Source organism: Talpa occidentalis, unplaced genomic scaffold (genome assembly GCF_014898055.3).
Source record: "Talpa occidentalis isolate TD23 unplaced genomic scaffold, MPIMG_talOcc4v2.1 talOcc4.3, whole genome shotgun sequence".
Taxonomy (NCBI): domain Eukaryota; kingdom Metazoa; phylum Chordata; class Mammalia; order Eulipotyphla; family Talpidae; genus Talpa; species Talpa occidentalis.
Genome location: NW_023603184.1, coordinates 103,205,456 through 103,223,401, shown reverse-complemented (window position 1 = coordinate 103,223,401; position 17,946 = coordinate 103,205,456). Strand labels below are relative to the sequence as shown.

At 36.6% G+C, this 17,946-nt stretch overlaps 1 protein-coding gene across 12 annotated transcripts in view; it reads right to left on the bottom strand.

Annotated features, from left to right (window-relative positions):
* RAPGEF4 (Rap guanine nucleotide exchange factor 4) overlaps positions 1 to 17,946 on the bottom strand; it is a 279,874-nt gene that overhangs the window by 106,887 nt on the left and 155,041 nt on the right. For 7 of the 12 annotated variants that reach the window (XM_037523555.2, XM_054699866.1, XM_037523553.2 and 4 more), the window contains one exon: positions 16,119 to 16,138. The exons of 3 other annotated variants lie outside the window; for them this stretch is intronic. In XM_037523555.2, the coding sequence (XP_037379452.1) occupies positions 16,119 to 16,138 (20 nt within the window). Of the gene's footprint in view, positions 1 to 7,794; positions 8,169 to 11,629; positions 12,482 to 16,118; positions 16,139 to 17,946 lie in introns of those variants that run through there. 2 more of the 12 variants (XM_054699865.1, XM_054699862.1) reach the window with 2 other exon arrangements.

Sequence of the window (17,946 nt, the reverse complement as noted above, 5' to 3'; positions counted from 1 at the left end):
ATAAAACATATTATTAAAGTAAATTTCACTGTTTTACTTTTTAAAATGTGGCCACTAGAAAAAATTTATTTACATATTATTTGTGCTATATTTCTATTGGACAGTGCTACCGTAGAGTATCCCTTTGGTAACACACAATACAGTTGTAATTACCTATTTATTATCTATTTCTTTTTTGTCACACAATAGATGTAAGAGGAAGGGACATGTCTGTTTTAGTCCCCACTGATAACCCAGAGCTGGGGACAGCAGCTGGTATAGCATGCTTAAATGGAGTTGTTGAGATAATGAAGAAGTAGCATCTAATAAAATGACTACTAATATGACTATTACAATGACTAGGGAAATTAGAAAGAACCAAAACCTGCAATTCTATATAAATGGTTAAAAATAAGTGATGATACATTGGATTTAGGGGCTATTTTGCAACAATTACAAATAACATTTCATGAAGAGCTAAAACATGATTATATTAGAAATGATTAATGATTACACTAAAAACATAACTGCAAGTATGTCCTTTTCATCATTATAATGGAAATCCTAGCCAGTGCAATAAGACCAGAAAAACAAAAGGCACACAGATTAGAAATGAAGCATGAAACTCTATTTATTTGCAGATGATATATCGTCTGTGCACAAAACCCCAAAGAATCTGCAAAGGAACTCCTAGAACTAATCACTGAGTATATGGGATATATGAGCATATGGGAGATATACAACGTCATCAACGTCATAGGTTAAGCATTATATACAGACATCAATTGCTTTTCTATATACTGGTATTGAACAATTGGAATTTGAAGTTAACAAAAAACTCTTACAATGGCACCTAAAGAAGTATTTATGTATAAATCTATATGTAGAGGATATGTATGCAAAAAACTACAAAACACTGGTGAAAGAAATCAAAGAACACCTAAAGAAAAAATATTCCATGTTCATGGATTGGAAGATTCAATATTATTATGTCAGTTTTTCTCAACTCAATCTATAGTTCCAATGTATCCCAATTAAAATCACAGCAAGCTATTTTTAGATATTGATAGATCCTATAATTTATAGAAAGGACAAGGACTTAGAATAGCAAACACAATACAGAAGAAGAGCAAAATTGAAGAACTCACACTATCCAACTTCAAGCTTAGACTAAAACTACAGTAATTAAGACAATATATTACTGGTAAATGAATAGACACAAAGATTCAATGGAATTAAAAAGGGAGCCCAGAATAGACCTACATAAATACAGTCAACTGATATTTTACAAAGAAGCACAGGCAATTCAGTAGAGCAAAGATAGTCTTTTCAACAAACAGAACTAGAAAAACTGAATGCCTATATGCCAAATGAACAAAAAAAGCATAAACAGTACCTTTCACAAATACTTAAAGCAACAACAACAACAAACCCATCAAAATGAATCATAGTCCTAAATGTAAAAGCTAAACTGTAAAAATTTTAGATGAAGAAATAGAAGAAAATCTAACTGACTTTTAGTTTGGTGATAGGTTCTTAGATACAATACCAAAAACAGGATGCATGAGAGAAATAAGGTTGAACTTAAGCGCAATTAAAAACTGCTCGGCAAAGGACACCTTTAAAAAGATGACAATAAAAGTCACATATTGGGGAAAAAAACATTTTCAAAGCACATGTCTTATAAAGGACTTGTATCCAAAATATATAAACAATAAGATAACCCAATTTAAAAATAGGCAATACATCTTAACAGAAGCCTTAACAAAAAAGACAGATGGCAAATAACACGTGAGCAGAAATTCAACATCATTTGTCAGTAGGAAAATGAAAATCTAAAAAGGAGTGAGATACCATTATAAACTTAATGGTATGGCTAAAATCCATAAAATGGACAATACCAATTGCTGGTGGAGCAAAGTATTGTTCCACTGCTGGTAGGGATGCAAAAGGTATGGTTACAATTTGATGGTTTCTTATATAGCTAAATATAGTCTTTACCTACCATTCAGGACTGAACTACTAATTCTGTACCCAACTAATTTAAAAGCTTAATATCATTTGAAAACTTAAAAATTATTTACGAGAGTAGGGATCCCCAAAGGGAATGCAGACAGTGGTGACAAAGGAATTTGACTGCACTAAGAATATATTAACCTTGCTGAAGGGAGTGGGGTGGAGGAAGGTGCTGACTTAACATAGAACTAAGTGGAGTCTGTATGGCTAACAGCAAAAAACACTGTCTATAAGCACTCTATGATAGGTGAGAAATTTTGTTTCCTATAGGGTGTACAGGCAATCAATCAGAAACCACTACACATGTATATTGGAATTAGGCAAATAAATGGAGGGCAGGTAGTGTGAGTTAATTTCTCTCTGTTGGAGTGCTCCCACTCCTTACAGATAAGTAAGCAAAGAAGGCTGGAGTGACCCATGTGGTAAGAGATTAGTGTTAGAAAAATCAGTATGAACACATACTTAGCTAAATATAGTTAGTTATAGGCAGGTATATGTACAAGTATTTATAGGTACTTGTAATTACAAAGATTAGTATACTTGTCTATTTCTTTGCACTCTGAGCTGAATGGGCTTAGAAGAATAGCATCCCGGTAATAACAAACACACCTACCACTTGGGTATTAGTTTCTAGTACCTTTCTTCAATACAAGGAACCAAAGATCCCTGGCAAAATTGCTAAGACAAGGGCAGGGAATAATAGGAGCATCCAGTTATGGCAGAAAGTAGGATGTGTCCAAAATCACAAAGCAAGACATAATTATGGGAATATGTTAAAGAAAGAAAGAAGCCAAACTAAAAGCTCACAATGACAAAATCTGAAACAATTTGAGCAACAAAAGAAATACAGTAGTAATTAACTATAACCCAAAATACTAAATAGATGTCCATGAGTCCTTACTGATATAATTAATGATTAAATAAATATATAAATGTAGTAGAAGAGAAAAAAATTCCCATGAAGAAGAATTCCAAATAATTTATGTATATATTCACCATCTAGGAGGTATCAATAGGTCATAATTCCCTACTAGACTATAGGTTGTGGACTTCTTTTCAAAGAATTCTGCATAGAAATCGAATGGGGTAGAGTGACTGACAGTAAAAAAAAACTTGGCCAAAAGTATCTTGACCAGGTAATCAAGGTCAATATCAACAACGATAAATTACATTGACATATGTACTCTGTACTCTTGCTAGGATGTGATGAAAATGGCAGTTTACTTCTTTTGTTTTTTAAGATTTATTTATTCATGCATACAAGAACCAGGGTACAGGCCAGATGTGCGGGAGGGTGTGAGGATTCACCAGACAGAGTGGGGAACAGAACAGGCAGACTGACTGAAATACACTGCTGAGGGGAGCAGCAGGTGAGACAGGAGAGGTCTGCTACGCCATGTGGATATCTCACTGGCCGGCTGGGATCAAACCTGTGCTGCAGAGGCTGCAGACAGCTTCACAGTGCTATGCTCAGTCTGCTGCACCACCAGGGGAGGCCCTGGCAGTTTACTTCCATTGTCTTCCCTCAAGACCAATAAACTGAGTCTAATCTCAAAAAAAAAAAAAAAAAAAAAATCAGACTGATCCCAAATGAGACACATTTCTATGTATCCCTCAAATCTGTCAGTTATCAACAAGGAAAGTCAGAGAGACCCCTAAACAGCCCAAAAAAGTCTAAGGAGACTAAATGTAAACTGCTATCCTATATGGGATCCTGGAACAAATAAAAATAAAGGAAGTCTGCATAAGCAGTGTACTTTAGTTAATGATAATAGATCAGTGTTGGTTCATAAGAAGTATGGAAAGATAAAAATTATTAACCCAAAATTCTCTTTCTAGTTTAAATATCTTTTAGGAATGAAGGTAAAATAAAGAAATTCTCAGATGAAGGAAAATTTAGGAGAATTTCTAGTCAGCAGAACTGTTCAACAGGAATTTCTAAAGGAAGTTCTTCAGTCAGAAGGGAAATGATACCAAAAGGAAACTTAGACCATCAGAAATGGAAGAACAATAGCAAAGCAACCATAAATAATTGCAGGAATGGGAAGGAAATGGGTTAAAACTTAACTTCGGCAAAATATAGCTATTTGAAAAAAAATCATTGCAGAGGAAACTTATTCTCCAATATAACTGAGATAATATTAGATAATAGGAAGTCCTTAAAAAACTAAATTGTAAAAGAGTATGAAACAATATATGCAGTGTGAACTAAATTTTGTTTCTAAATGTGTGTTCATTTCTATATGTTAAATATATAAACACAGAGAGTTCGGGAATTTATGGGAGCTTTTAAAAATACCTTTATGCTTCCAAATATTCAACATATGCACTATTCCATTTGTGATTAGAAAACGTTAACCACTGTTTTAAAAATCTACCATCTTACTAGACTTCATTTTAGACTCTTGGCATAAACATTTCCTTTTAGGCATACAATATAAGTAAGCTTCAATGACTCATCTGAATGTAAATTTGGCTCACAGACTTTAAAGACTTAAAATCAAATACATAAAAAAGAAGAATTCCTGTAATATCTCAGGACAAATAGGATTGCTTATATCATCTACTGGTTCAGAACCCACATCTAAGTCGCTCAAAAGACTTAACAAGATCAAATCTTGTTAATTTCCACATCATACATGTTAAGAAGACAGTGAAAAAGAAATTATGATCTTGATTGAATGAAATGCATGGAATTTCTAAAGCACAATGCTTATTGCAATCAAAGCTATTGCAAAATATGATGTCAACATTATTCTCATAAGTGCTTCTGTCCTATTTTTTCATAAACAAGGGATGAAGACTAGCCCTAAATGAGATATTGATTGCATTATGATGTTATCTGAGTACACTGGAGGAAGGGGACTGACTTTTTCACGGTCAGCTGAAAGTGCCTCCCTGGGGAGGAGGAGAGAACAGCTACTATTTCCCATTCCCTTTTCTTTGGGGGTACATGCCTTCTCACCATCTTCAGAGCTAAGCCCATGGTGGTATCTCACTACAGAGTTGGAGTGACAGGGCCATAGAGCCCAGGTAGATCAGTTAATTTCCTTCCTTCCCCAGGGTTTTCTAAGTTTAGCTGCTAGGGAGCAACCAGAAACCTGTATTTCCAGCTGAGGGAGAAGATAGAAGTAGAGGCCTCTGCTTCCACAAGCCAAAAGTCACCTCACACCAGCTCTTCCTGCAGACTTGGGGATGGCAGTCTCAACTCCTCTCTTGATCCATTTTAAGGTGGCTTGATATGGGTGTCTGCTACCTGCAACTTACATAGTCTGGAGTTATACAGTAACTTAGTAACTGCATTCTGGGAAGGAGCATGTTGCAGTGTGACTAATGCCACATTCTTCTCTCAGAAATCCTTAGGTTCAAGTGACAATAACTATTAAAGTATATGAGGTAATTTGGCAATTAATGCCAATCTCTACCACTTTCTGATAGAATTATCCATTTGCCTATCTCTCTCCTCCATTAGACTATTGTCTAATGGCAGAATTGGTTTTATTAGACTTTATATTTCCAGAGCCAAAGTATATGGCTACATGACATATCGTAGGCACTTAATATATGTAGTTGATTTTTAAAAGATTAAATAAAATATGATCACGTTTCCTTTTATTATGGAATTACTTTATTCCTTCAAATTTTATTAATTGAAAATTTGTGGCTAACTGGAAAAGTTAATTTATTTAAGAAAAAAAGAGGGTTATTAACCCATTTAGTAATATAAGAAACTATAAAGAGAATGATTAAGCTAATTAAGAAAACAAATTGTTTCAAGAGGCCATAACCATTTAAAATCACCAATTCATATAGAAATAATTTGTGGGCTATGTTACAAATAATATCCTCTACCTATTCATTAAGTTAGGTCCCTGAGGATGTCTATTAAGCAACACTTTGTTATCTTGATTCATTTACTGTTTGTACTTGAAATATTCCTTGAATCAACCTTTTATTAATTTGAAAGGTAAAACCTGCAGAAATATGTAGAGTTTACTTACAAACCTAAATTCTCTTAAAATCTACAGAATATAATAGGGAGCAGACAAATTCAATAAAACTTTTGCTGATTCTCATCTCATTATTTGTATTTCTTTAAAAACATTCTAATTTTATTCATGCCCCAGGCACATGCGACCCAGTATAAATACCTACTATCCAATCTCATTATCACTCTTCAATGTGATGTTTATTATTATTAACTATTGACTGGACAGAGGTACAGTATAAACATCTAATCACAGCCCATTCTTAGATACTGTCTAGTACAACAACCTTCAAACTAGGTCTCCAAATACAATTTACTCTCAGTCAGCCTCCTGGTAGTCATTGGCAACTGCATCCTTCCATGTGCAGAGGCCAGAAAGCCTAAAGTCAGCCTTGACTTCTCTTTTTTTCTCCTCACTTCCCATTTAATCCATCAGAAAATCATATTTTCAAAATCCATCCAGGAGATAACACTTCCCACCACTTCACCATGACTATACCATCATCTCTCTCTCTCTCCCCCTCAGGTACCACATTAACTACCTAAAAGTGAAAGAATTTAGTGACATGGCTTTTTAAAACTATTTTCATTCCCACCTATTTATTTATGTGAATAAGATTTTCTAGCACTTACATAAACAAAAACCAAGAAGGGGAACAGAATTGATGTTAAACCTCTGCTGCATATAATGAATTCATTTTTTAACAGGACCAAAGTCATTCCATGATACATTTCCAATAATAATGATATTTAATATTTATTAAAAATAAAATATTTATTTTACTTTGACAATTGCATGCTGCTATGTCATAAGTCAATAGAAAAAAATTAATAGCAAGTTTTTGTCACAAGAAATTTAAAAACACTAAGATTTAAATGTATATAGTTATTTTTGATATGTGAAAGTAAACCAATATGATCAATAAGAGATTTTTCAATCATTAAAATGCATTACAACATGGAGGTACCATATAAATCCTGGACAGCTCACATTTGGACAATTAACATGTCTTATTTTACATAAGACGGTGTCATGTTTGGGTCTTTGTTATTGTAGCTAAATCTATACAATGATTTATATATTGACACAATTAAAAGCAATCTGGCCTGGAAGAAAATACATTACAATGGGGAATGATAAGATTTAAAGGAGAAAAAGAAATAACATCGCCAAAAGTTGAAGAAGAGCTTGTATGTTTTTTAAAGGGTAACAATTTTTCCCCACAATGTCTAACTCTGGATTAATACACAAAAAAACCTGCTAACACATAGAATCACTTGTAACTTACAAGATTGGAACTTAGTATTTCTCTATGAACTTGCAAATTAGGTATGTCATTTAGGAAAGTTGAATGTCAATAACATTAGTTGGAAGACATAAGATTAGATGAATGAATAAGTGAATGAATGAATGAATGAATGAATGATATATTTTGGCTAACTTGGAGATGCCTCACACACACAAATAATGTTTACTACTCGTGCAAACAATTTTATGCCATGTAACTAAAATTTCAGCTTTAAGTTTAAACAGGCGGAAACAGTGGAATAGTCACAAGAGGGCGCCCAAGCGTTTTTCTGAATACACCAGATACCAATAAGAGAATAAGGAAGAAAACACAAAATAAAAAGATGAGGAATCAGAGAGGGGTCAACGCCTGTTCCAGTCATTTAAAAGAACACGTTGTCGAATGGCAGAACCATTTTTGCATTTATACTATGAAATTTTTATACTAGGCGTTGTAGATTGTAATGCTTTGACACTTAGAAGACAAGAAATGGGTAAACATAATAAAAAAAAATTCACATACCCTAAAACTAGAAGGTCCAGGTTGAACAGCTGTGATAACATCCATGATTCTCTGGAGGGCCCCCCAAACAAGCCGGGCGCCTTCTCGGCTTATCTGCATGTTCCTGCTCTTACTCTCTAAGCTAGTCCATCTTTGTAGTCAACTTTGGGTGTGGTTTCCTCACTTTGTTTGGAATTGTGCTATCAAGTTACAGCACAGAGTGAGAGCACTTGGTGTGACTTGGGAATTTTTTATTCTCCTGGCTGAGCCAAATTAAAGGGACATTAAGATGAATGGCTTTCCATTTGACATCCAGTAGTCTTCCCAGAAATCAGAACTGGACCAAGACCTAAGAGGATGCCAGAGAACCTCTATAACTTCCCAGACCCAACTCCGGAACTCACTAGCCAACCTGATCCCCCCCCCCACCCAGGCTGGAAAAATGTGCTGGACTGAGGCTACGGATAAGAATGTGACCTCACTTAAAATTAAGCTCCAGGGAAGCTTAATATAATGTTTTATATTTGAGAGCAGAGCAGTGTCAAGTGTTGGAATTTTCTCTGGGCTTCATTCCTCTTATTCGATCTCCCAATAATCCATTTATCATGGTTGGCCAGGGGGGTCACAATTTTATCAGTAAGGAATCTAAAGCTCAAGGAGGTAAGCAACTCATTCAGTGTCACTAGCTATTAAATGTCAAGGACAGAAACTGACTCACTCTGGGGACTCAGAACGTAACAGTGAATGTGTATTGAACTCAATCACACTAATGTCTTCTGAGCTAGAAAGAAAATTATCATCTTCCTTTTCCCTCAATTTACAAGTGAGTAAATAGCAGAAGTACTTAGCATGATTTAACACTTGCTAGACCCAGTATTTTCATGGCTTGTTTTTGCTAAGTTTCTTTTTCATGTCCAGATATGATGATTTTTATCGTGTGTGCAATTAAACTTGCACAAAAAATTAAGTCCACATAGTTAGGTCAGCTACTAAATGCTGCTAGGCATGTATCCACTAACAGGCTTTTTAAAAAAAAAATATTTTTCATATTTTTTTAAAGATTTGTTTATTTTTATAAAAGAGCTGGGATACAGGCCAGATGTACGGGAGGGTGAGAGGATTCACCAGAGACAGAGCAGGGAACAGAACAGGCAGACTGACTGAAATACACTGCTGAGGGGAGCAGCGGGCTACACAGGAAAGGTCTGCTGCACCATGTGGGTAGCTCCCTGGCCACCAGGAATCGAACCTATGCTGCAAAGGCTGAAGACAGCTTCACAGCGCTGTGCTCAACCCACTGCGCCAAGGGGGAGGCCCTACTAACAGACTTATTAATAACTTGAGTATAGAATAAAAAACATTCTTATAAATGTGACAATAATAGACAACTGGTGGAGGAGGCTGGTATTTAGGAGAATTGGAATGAAATTTAAAAAGACCTTGACAAACAAAATGAAAGTGAATTAAGTCTGACAGAAAGCATGGCAGAGGGATTCTTTCAAGGGTAGGGGTGGGGGAAACAGGAGGAACACAGGAATGAGGGAGCCCCAAGGTAATTACTGCAGAAAAGGAGCTGAAGGTCAGAGTGAACAATAGGCTTCAAAGGGAGGAATCTAGATCTGTCATTTTTAAAGATATGGCATCAGAAGTACAACAAGAAGGGGAAATGCAAACTAATTCCTCATCTACATTCAAAACAGATCAAGTTCTAGGAAAAAAACAATACTGTGTTTTGTTGGGACCCTGAAATGCTTGAAGTTTGGAAGATAAGATTTTGCTAAGTTTGAAAGGGATTTTAAAAGCTATTCTAAAATAGCTTAAAGTTTTTTATTTTATACCTGATAAAATTAGCCTCAAAAGTGAAAACTCTGGTATTCTGCACCTCTGTTCCAGCCAAGTCTCTCCTTTTTCCTCCATCTGGATACCATCCAGTTTTCAAGAGTACACAGCAGGCATTTCTTCCTCTAGGAGGCCTGCTCTGAGCCCCACCTCTTCACCCTGAGGAGCCCCGCCCTGACCCTCACCTCCCAACATTCCCCCAGAGCACACACTAGGAGGTGAGGTGCTGGCACTGGCTAAGCACCTGACATGCATTGTCTCAGTACTACTCTCAGAAGTGCTCTGGAAGGATTTAGTACTACACTTTGTAGATGAGGAAACAGAGGAATAAAGAGGTTAACAAATTTGTCCACCTTTACCTGTTAGTAAGTAACCTAATGGGGACTTGAACTCAAGCCTGAAGAATGCTAAGCCCATCCTCTCATGGCCTGCTATCAGCCCACGATTGAGCCTGTGGCTCCTTCTTGTCGCACTTAATGTCCCAGTCTGCCTCCACTTACTGGCTGCGGCTCCCTGAGGAAGGCGCCTGCTTCTTCTATTTTCATAGTCTCACATGGGTCTCAATCCATCAATACATGTTCATTAAATGAAAGGGTTTCAAGAAAAGAGATGACATGTTTTAGGAGTATTTCTGAATCAGCTTTTGAACCAAAGGAAAACGAAAATGAAGAAAACGAAGTTAAGGTAAAGTGAATCTAAGCACTGGCAATAAGAATTCTGAACAATGGCAGATTATATTACAGAAGCAGATTATTTTATGAAAGGTGGTCTCGACAATTTCCTTTTTGTGGAAATTTTAGGAAATGAAAATAATTAAATATTTATACATCTATCTATGTTTATATATGTGTGTATGTGCACCTACTTAGCTATTCATCATCTTTCTTCAATGTCATTTTACCTAGAGGAAAAGACTATAATATTTTAACAGCCATGAACTCAGGGGAGCTTGCTGGACAGAGAATTCCTACTAGAAAAGACTCCAAATCCTAAATGACATGTAATCACTAGATTAATTTGTCCAATCTGAGAACACTATAATTTTTTCTCCTCAACATAAGAGATATTTTGCAAATAATCTAGTCTTAATTTCTGAAAACAAGAACAATGAAAATTCAAATATATCAAACATAAAGGGTATTATATATTTTATTGTCACAGTCATTTCAGACAACATGCTAGTAGCCCAAAGATACTGGTGATGAACATAAGTGCCTACAGCACAGGATAAAATATTTCTGAAGATAGCATCATACTCTCCCACAACTCTGCAACTGGCAGTGTAGTAAATTACTATCGACATATTACTACTACATTCCTGCCCCTGCTGATAATGGAGCCAATTCTCAGCAGCAGAGCTAACATGGAGCAGAGAGAAGCAGGTGGTGAGAGAGAGCAGGCCTCTCATTTTCCGTATTCTCGTGATTTTTAACTATTACACACTAGCCAGGTTCTGTGCTGTCTTGCCCAAGTCAAATCTGACAACAGGAGACCGAGGGCACATATTCACAGAGGGGCTAGGAGGTATAACTAAGTGATGACGCTAAGAATCCAACCATGGGGCAGCCACATGGCTAAGCTCTATTCCACAAATAAAACCTCAAAATGTCTGTCGAGAAACCAAAATAAGAACATTGAAGCCATCACCAAATGGGATTTATAAACTATATACAGAGAATTCTCAAATACATTAACTCCCACCCAAATACATTCCAACACATGACCCTCTCACTAGGCAAACTCCCAGCCAGCAGGTCCTGTGAACTTGCCAAGAACATTCAGGAGCTACGAAGGTTTAATTGACAACACAGAGATCAGGCTTTTCCAGTGTTTACCTGTGTTTACTGCTTAGAAGGACAACTACACATCATCTTAAAAATCCAAGCAATATATTGCAGAAGCTAGAGAGAAAGACAGTACTATCAGCTTTTATAACAAAGTCCAGGAACAGAAGGATTAAAAAGCAGGAAAAAAATTTCAGCAAGGGCACGCCAACCCCATAAAATGCATAACTCACAAACACAAAAACAAACATTTCTTCAGGGACCCGAGAGCTGAAGTTGTCCTTGGCACCATCGACATGAAGTTCTCTGTGTTTTCCAGGAGGTGGGACAAAGTAGGTCTTGCCTCACTGAGCCACACATTCTAATAGGTTGGCCACAGAAATGAGTATTTACACACTACATAGTGCGCAGGATGGGGCCAGTCACACTGCCAAATCTAATCTTCACTTGGATGATAAGCAATTTGTCCTTCAAAATCTAAATGAGCAGGCTCAGGGTTTTCTGTCTTCCACATTTTTTGGTTTTCTCTCTTATGCAAAGCCGTGTGCTCGTCTTCATCGATGCATTGTTTTAGGGTGGCAACAGTGCTAGCTAAGCCCTTCCCACCCCAAAACAGGACAATGGTGGTCAGGGGCAAACCTGCCCCTGGCTGAGATGTCTCCAGAAGCTCTAGATGTGTAGCAGTTATATTTTAAAACAGGATTTTAAAAATTGTGTTCCACAGCAATTGGTTTGAATTCAGTAAGTGTTCTAAAGTTAGAATTGAAAGGTTTTATTGAGTTTTATAGGATTATCTAAGTCTTTCATATTTTAAGTTTTCTTCATCTAGCCCAGAATCATAGCCAACCTGTAACGGCAAATAAGATGTCATCATTCAACAAACAGAATTTAGTCTACTTTGTGTCTCTAACCTTGAAAAACAGCAATAATTGAGATAAATGTTACTATACATCTCAAAATGCCTAATCTTTTGACCCTAACAGTTACATGTTTATTATTATTCTAGCGCCCTCTCCTTAATAAAAAAAATTCACAAACCAGGTTAATACCAATTGTCACTATTATAAGGCTTAATTGAATAGAAATAGAGAAAGCTACATGTTTTTTGATGTCATTTGGGGTTATTATTCCTTTACCAATTGCCATTTAAAGCCTTGTCTTTATAATAATTTCCAAAGATAAGTCTTCATATAAATGATATATGATTTTTAAAAGTTGAGAAACCATGTTTTAAGTAATCTTTTTTTTAAAATGTATTCTTTTTTTGTTTTTTAAGATTTATTTCTTTATTTATACAAGCACTGGGTACAGTCAGAAGCGCGGGAGGGTGAGAGAATTCACCAGAGCCAGAGCGGGGAGCAGAGCAGGCAGAAGGACCAAAGTACACTGCTGAAGGGAGCAGCGGGCGGCAGGAGAGGTCTGCGTGCCATGTGGGACCCTTGCCCGGTGGCTGGGGATCGAACTGGCGCTGCAGAGGCTGCGAGCAGCTTCACAACCCAGCGCTCAACTGCTGTGCCACCGGGGAGGCCCATTAAGTAATCTTCTTAAAATGAGATCTATTCATACAGCTTTATAAGACCCCACCCAAGCTTGCTTATTACTAATTATTAGCATAAGTTCTTCTAGTGTTCGGAAGACCTTTGAGCTCTAACTTGATAATGTTCTCTTTTGGGAACAGATTTAGCCAAAAATCTGCTAGTCACACTATCAATACTGCCTTAAAAATGAGGGCTTCAAATGATCCTTTTGGAAGCAAGATGTTGTAAATCAGAAAATGGGATTGTTTCATTAATATCTTTGTGAATATTTTGTGTGGTTCCTTCCACATTGAGCAAGAAGAGTAAAAACTTCTCAAACTACAAAATTCCATAGTTTTTGCCTTTCAAAAAAGATAAAGTACAATAAACAACAAATTCGACATACATAAGTAAGTAGTCAAAAATCATAGGCAAGCTCATTCCTCAATGGACAACTGTAACATTCAACTACAAAGCATTCTTATAATTGTGATTTTTAGGTCTTAGGTTAAATATGGTCAGTCAGGCATGGCACATACAGAAGATGGAAAATATACAATTTAAACAGATCAAAGAAAAGGACTTCTTTATAAAACCAACAGCCCCAAACAATTACAACCCTACCAAAACAGTCTATTTGCTTTATTGGCTCAATAGTTGTTTTTTAAATAGTTTTATCAATTGTTTTATAGATTCTAGTAACCTATGTCATCTAAAGTTACATGATGTTCTTATCAAATACAGTGAACAATAGACAAAATAATCCAACAACTTAACTGCCAGCCCATTTGTATCATGAAAGTACAATTTATGAAAAGAAAATTCTCTCTGTGCAAAGGCTGGATCTAAAGATAAAATATAGTTGGCAACATAACTAAAAACACCACTTACTGACGTCTGCATATTTGATTAATGGTTAAACATAGTGATTAACAAAATCAAGAGTAGGAGCTGGAAAAAAGAATATATTCTTCCCACAAAGAATCTGTTTGGACACTGAAACAATAGTGTAAGTGCTTTTATTTCAGTCCACAGGCATATTATTGCTATTTAGAAATATAAGGGGAATATAATATTGCCCAGCATGTAGTTAAATAGGTAAAGAATAAAAGAAGTCATCATAATACAACTTGCCTCTGATAAAGGAAAATTTTTAATTATCACTACTTGAAGTCTCTTAGGCTTCTTTTCATCTTTCTAGAGCTTTAACTCTATTCACGAATGTCTTTCATCTCATTTGCTCTCCTTTGACTGATGGTATTGGAGAGCTTTTCTAATAACACAAACTGACATTACATCCACTCTATTTGTTGATAGAGAAAAAGTGTGTTTTTCTATTTGCTAGAGTATGAGACATAAAATGGATCAAAAAATATATAAATAAGCATACACTGAGGCTAATATTAGGGAGCTATGGCTAGTCCCCTAAATCTTTCAGGACAACATGCTGCTGACTACGAACCGTATCTAACTTTGTGAAAACTTCAAAATTCTATTTTGTCACAAAGCGAGTTACACGGTGACAGCTGCCAGGTCCTCTGCTCAGAACCTTGTGCCTCTGCAGGGAGGTCTAAGCTAAAGGTCACCGGGTGCCCAAGAGAGACAGCGTTTCCTTTTGAAGCTGGAACATTTTAGACCTCCCAGTGCTTAGGCATTCTGTGCTTGCTCTCCACATCATGGATAGTCCCTTGAGGAGGAAGCACCAGGCCCTTTTATCATCTTTATTTGGCTAATGATCTATAGGTTATTTTTAATGTGTGCTTTGGAACATCCGTATCCAAAATGGTGGCAGGATCAATTTGTTAGACTCCAAAATCTGTTGCTTTAGACTCTTCACAAACCTTTAGACTCTTCTAGAGACTTACTCCACCCACAAAGATTTTTTTTTTTAATAGCAAAAGATCATGGGAAGTGAAGAAAGATATCTTAAGGAAAGCCATAAAAGGTAGAAGGGCATTTACTTTTAAAAGGTCAGGACATTTTTGGAAGGAAAGGGATAGTTAGAAAGTGACAGAGGTTTGAGAAAATAAAAACTACCACCAGCAGTAACATTTATTGAGTTCTGTTGTCCTAGTCTCTATGCTCTCCACAGATGATCTCATTCAATATTCACAATGGCCTGGAAGGCTAATCATGACTAACATTCTCAGCTTCAAGATGAGGTAGAGATGTTTGGATAAGTCAAGTGGCTCTGCCAGGCTCATAAACTGAACCACACCAAGTACTGAATGGCACTGCTACACCTTGAATCCAAATTTGCAGTGGCACAGAAGTGGGCCAGAATTCCCAACCAAGCCTTAAAAACCAACATTATGAAAAGAGGAAGACCTAGAGAAGACTAGTGTTAGATTTCTGGAAAGGAATACAGGAATAATCTAAACATAATTAAGACCACATTTCTGCCCAGAGACACAGGGCCAAGACAGTGACAGAATTATGACACTGTCACAATTTTATCACTTGTGTACAACAATCAAGGTACATGATGACCAGGTGATTCATGTGAGAGCCACCAGGCACCACTGCTGATTATCACTATATGCTCCCATCACTAACCCTTCTGTGTTGCTGTCTGCATTGAGATTTCAGTGAATACAAGCAACATTCTTGCTATTATTATTATTTGTATGCAAAGATAATACTTTCTATATCACTACCATCTTTAGAATGTATGATTGGCACTGTTTCTTGGTGAAAGTTTTGTCTTAAACTTTCTTCTTTCTTGCCTATTTTCCCACACAATTATAGCAATTAAATATTTTTCGACTTAGAAAAAGAAATGTTGGTTTTAATGCGCTTGGATACATAATAAGGTAAATTCATCAACAGTTCTGAATTTCATTTTTCCTACTCCTACTAAGGAAAAACAACTACTTTCTATATGATGTTAAACTAATGATTTGTTCTGCTGCCATGTATGCATCAGAGAAAAAAGAAAAGACTTAGCATTTAAACTGTTTGCATCTATAATAACCTTTTTTCAGTCTGGATAATGTCAAGGACATTTGATGACCACATCAGAGCAATCAACCTTCTCCCCTTTTTATTTGAAAGTGACTCACCAAAGATGCCAGAATAAGATTAGAAAAATATTTATTGCTCTTTTGAATATGGGTAAAGAACTTTCTTTGCTGGTAGGGTCAACACAATTATTTTTCACCTTATGACAGTTTTTAGAAGATAGGCAGAGAGAGTAGTTACTCACATTCTCCTTGTCAGGAATCCCTAAAAGAAGAAAAAGAGAGAGAGAGAGAGAGAGAGAGAGAAAAAAAAAGACCATGAGTTGTAAGATCAACCTATACATGGAACTGAAATCCTTTGCTAAATCAAGGCAAGTAAAATTTTGATGTTTTCAATCTGTTTCTATAAAGACTTACATAATGCTGTTTAGAAAAATAATAGAACCTACCAAAATCTGTAAATAAATTGATGAATCAGGAATAGGACTGTGCTAGACAACAAAATCTCATGCTTATTTTGCTTTTCTACCATATTTTTCTTCTCCAGAGGTAAAAAGCCATACCTGATTACACCATGTGCGCAGCTAACACAGAACCCTCAGAATTCTGGACAGATGCATGAACTCTGAAGTGCACATGCTTTGTTTTTACATTGTAAACCAGGGATTTGAATACAGTGGCAGTTTGCACATAAAAATAGCTAGAATACAACATCCACTTTGAGCAAAGTCATCTCCTATTGCCTCCTTGTCAGGCGTGAGCACAGCAGTGGCTGTTTTCACAGTAAGCTCAGTTTTCTTAGCTAAAAAGTTCATCATCGTCCACTCTATTATTTGTTCCTTCATTTACAAATACGTCATGAGAATCTACTACAGGCAGGTCAGAGTCCTTTATACTTCCTCTGGGGCTGCAACCGTGACTGACAAGGTGGAGGCCATACTGGAATGTTCACAGCCCCAGAAGAGCTTATTGGCCCTGTATGGCGGGTACAGCAGACATTATACCAAGAAGACTGGCGCACAGGTGGTTATATGTGTGCTTTGCATCTAGGCTCAGACCACTAGGCAGAGAGAGATGTTTTGCAATGTAAAAATACAGTATGTCAAAATTCTGAGTAAATAGATCTTCTTTGTTTAATAAGGGGGTCACAGGACTTATAATATTGTCCTTAAAAGAACTGAGTGCCCATCCTAATAGACAGCAGCAATACAGAATGCAGGAGGGATCAAACCATCTCTTAAGCTTTGACCTCCAAATTGGGAGAGGACACACACACAAAAGGTAGGGCAAGAAAGGGGGAAAAGAGGGGTCTTCTTTCAAACAGAGAGTATTAATGGGCATGTTTGCCATTAATTTCCAGATCTCTCAGGAATAGAAAGATTGGCTTAATATCAGTTCTCTAAAACTTGACTTGAGTCCTTCCTTCCCTTCTTCCTTCCTTCTTTCCTTCCACCTTTCCATCCATCTACACATCCATCTTTCATCTTTCCATCCATCCGTCCATCCATCCATCCATCCACACAACAGTCACTTGAGAGGACTGGAGTCGATTGTATGAGGAGATCCAGGGGTGTAACGGAATGTTTAATGAGACATAGTTGCACAAATTACAGTGACTGGGTATTAAGGTATCTGTAGAGAAATAATGCTAAAAAGTTGATATGGGGCCACTGGGAACATGACAGGGGGCTATGGCATTATCCGTCTTGGAGTTTCAACTTTCATGGCAGGCAATGGATGATTTTGAAAAGGTTTTGAGCAACAAAGTGATACGATCAGGAAAAAGGGGAGAAGGGAATATTCAAAATTAAAAGACATTTAAGACATATAAAACAGATGCAATTGATAGAGGTCTAGTTTAAGCAATCAGCTATAAACATATTCAGATGGGGAAATTTGAGTATGTACAGGGGAGTGGATGTTACTAGGGAAAGTCATATCAGTTACTAGGTATAATAATGGTGTTGTGGTTTTGCCCAGAGGCTTTGTTTTCAAAAATATCTGCAGAAGTGTTTGGTATGAAATGTGTGCATGTGATCAGAAGAAGGAAATACAGTAAAACATTAATATTAA